General features: G+C 45.0%; 1 protein-coding gene across 1 annotated transcript in view; it reads right to left on the bottom strand.

Annotated features, from left to right (window-relative positions):
- MICALL2 (MICAL like 2) overlaps window positions 1-1208 on the bottom strand; it is a 143012-nt gene extending 141804 nt beyond the window's left edge. The window contains exon 1 of the mRNA XM_044678891.1: window positions 1105-1208. Coding sequence (XP_044534826.1) covers window positions 1105-1208 — 104 coding nt within the window. The remainder of the gene's footprint in view (window positions 1-1104) is intronic.
- Window positions 1209-1552: the final 344 nt, after the last annotated feature.

Genomic DNA, 1552 nt, shown 5'->3' with positions numbered 1-1552 from the left:
AGAGAGAGAGAGAGAGAGAGAGAGAGAGAGAGAGAGAGAGAGAGAGAGAGAGAGAGAGAGAAATTAAAGAGAGAGCAGAAGAATTGGCTAAACACTTAAATGCTAAGTGCCTGGGTTATAAACACAAAAATAGTCTCTATCTTCAAAGAAATTAATTTCCATAGGGAAGACAGCATAGAGTGGTGGAGTGGTACCTCCGAAGTATCATTTTGGTCTGAAAGTTACATGGATGATGAGTGGGGCCGTGGGGAATAGATTGGCATACTCCAACCCACCCAGAAACAATGGAAACATTAATCAGATGGTAGTCCCTGGTTCCACAAGTAGAGGGAATGGAGAAACTTGGCTTTTGCCAAGGCTGTGGAGGAGCTGGCTAGGGAGAACTAGTAAGCTGACCTGCAATAAGAATCCAGGAGAAGCAGTCCCCAAGCAAGAGAGTGGGGCTCCGGGGGCAGACCCTGCCTGGGGCATGGTCTCTGGTGTAGGAAGGTGGTCATCAAGATGGTGGAAGACGTGACTCCAGAGGAAAGAGTGAAGAGAACGGTTGGTTTGGTGCACCAAAGACAGCTGACATGGAGAATCCCACCTCCCATATACTTGTTCTCCCCAAAACACAGCTGGAGAAACTAAGGTAGCTCAGTGGCCTAGTGCATAGAGTACTGGATCTGGAATCAGATAGACCCGAGTTTGAATCTAGCCTCAGATACGTCCTCGTTGTATGACCCCTGCAAGTCCCTTAATCTCATTCTGCTCAGTTTCTTCACCTGCAAAATGAAAATGGGAGGAACGCGTCCTGACGAGATGGTGGGCTCCTCTCATGAGCCTGTATAATGGAGTGAAAGGAAAAGAAAACTGAGTTAAGTTTCCTGTTCCTGGCTTAAGCGCCTTTTCTCCACATGCGTGGGAGCAGAGCACGGCGAGGAACACGTGATGGAGTGGACCTTTGGCTAACAGGTGAAGGTGCTTTACTTTAATTGCTTAAAACCCTTGTGAAGGATTGCGGGGGCGGGGGTGGGGGGCAAATGGTGTGCCGTTACCTGGTTCTCGTGATTAGATCTTAGCTCTCTAGTCACCGGCCAGTGAAGGAAGAGGAGACTGCCTCACCTCAATAAGAGCGAGCCTGCGTGCTCCCGCTCCTCGGACTCGCCTGCTGGAGTAGCGCTGGCTCGTGACCGCCCTTTTTCTGGAGGATGAAGTAGAATAGCCATTGCTACATTAATACCGAGTTCAAGATTTTTTTGAGTAGGTGGTCATTCCTCTCGGGAAATAATAATAATGATGATAATAATAATAGCACTTACTTCACAATGTTAACCTCCATTAATTTGCAAGCTCCTTAAGAGATGGAACTTTAAAAAAATTAATTATAAATTGTCTTCCTGGTGTCTAACACGGGGCTCGCATATAGTAGATCCTTAATAACTGTTTGTTGAGTTCTTGCTAAGATGAAGTTAAATAATATTTTAAATGCTTTGCAAAATTCAAAGCGCTATTCTATAAAAGTGTGTCATTGTTGTTGTTGTTATTATTATTATTATTATTATTAATGATC

Source organism: Gracilinanus agilis, chromosome 1, assembly GCF_016433145.1.
Source record: "Gracilinanus agilis isolate LMUSP501 chromosome 1, AgileGrace, whole genome shotgun sequence".
Taxonomy (NCBI): domain Eukaryota; kingdom Metazoa; phylum Chordata; class Mammalia; order Didelphimorphia; family Didelphidae; genus Gracilinanus; species Gracilinanus agilis.
The sequence above is the reverse complement of the archived record's forward strand: the minus strand, read 5'-3'. Positions and strand labels throughout refer to the sequence as shown.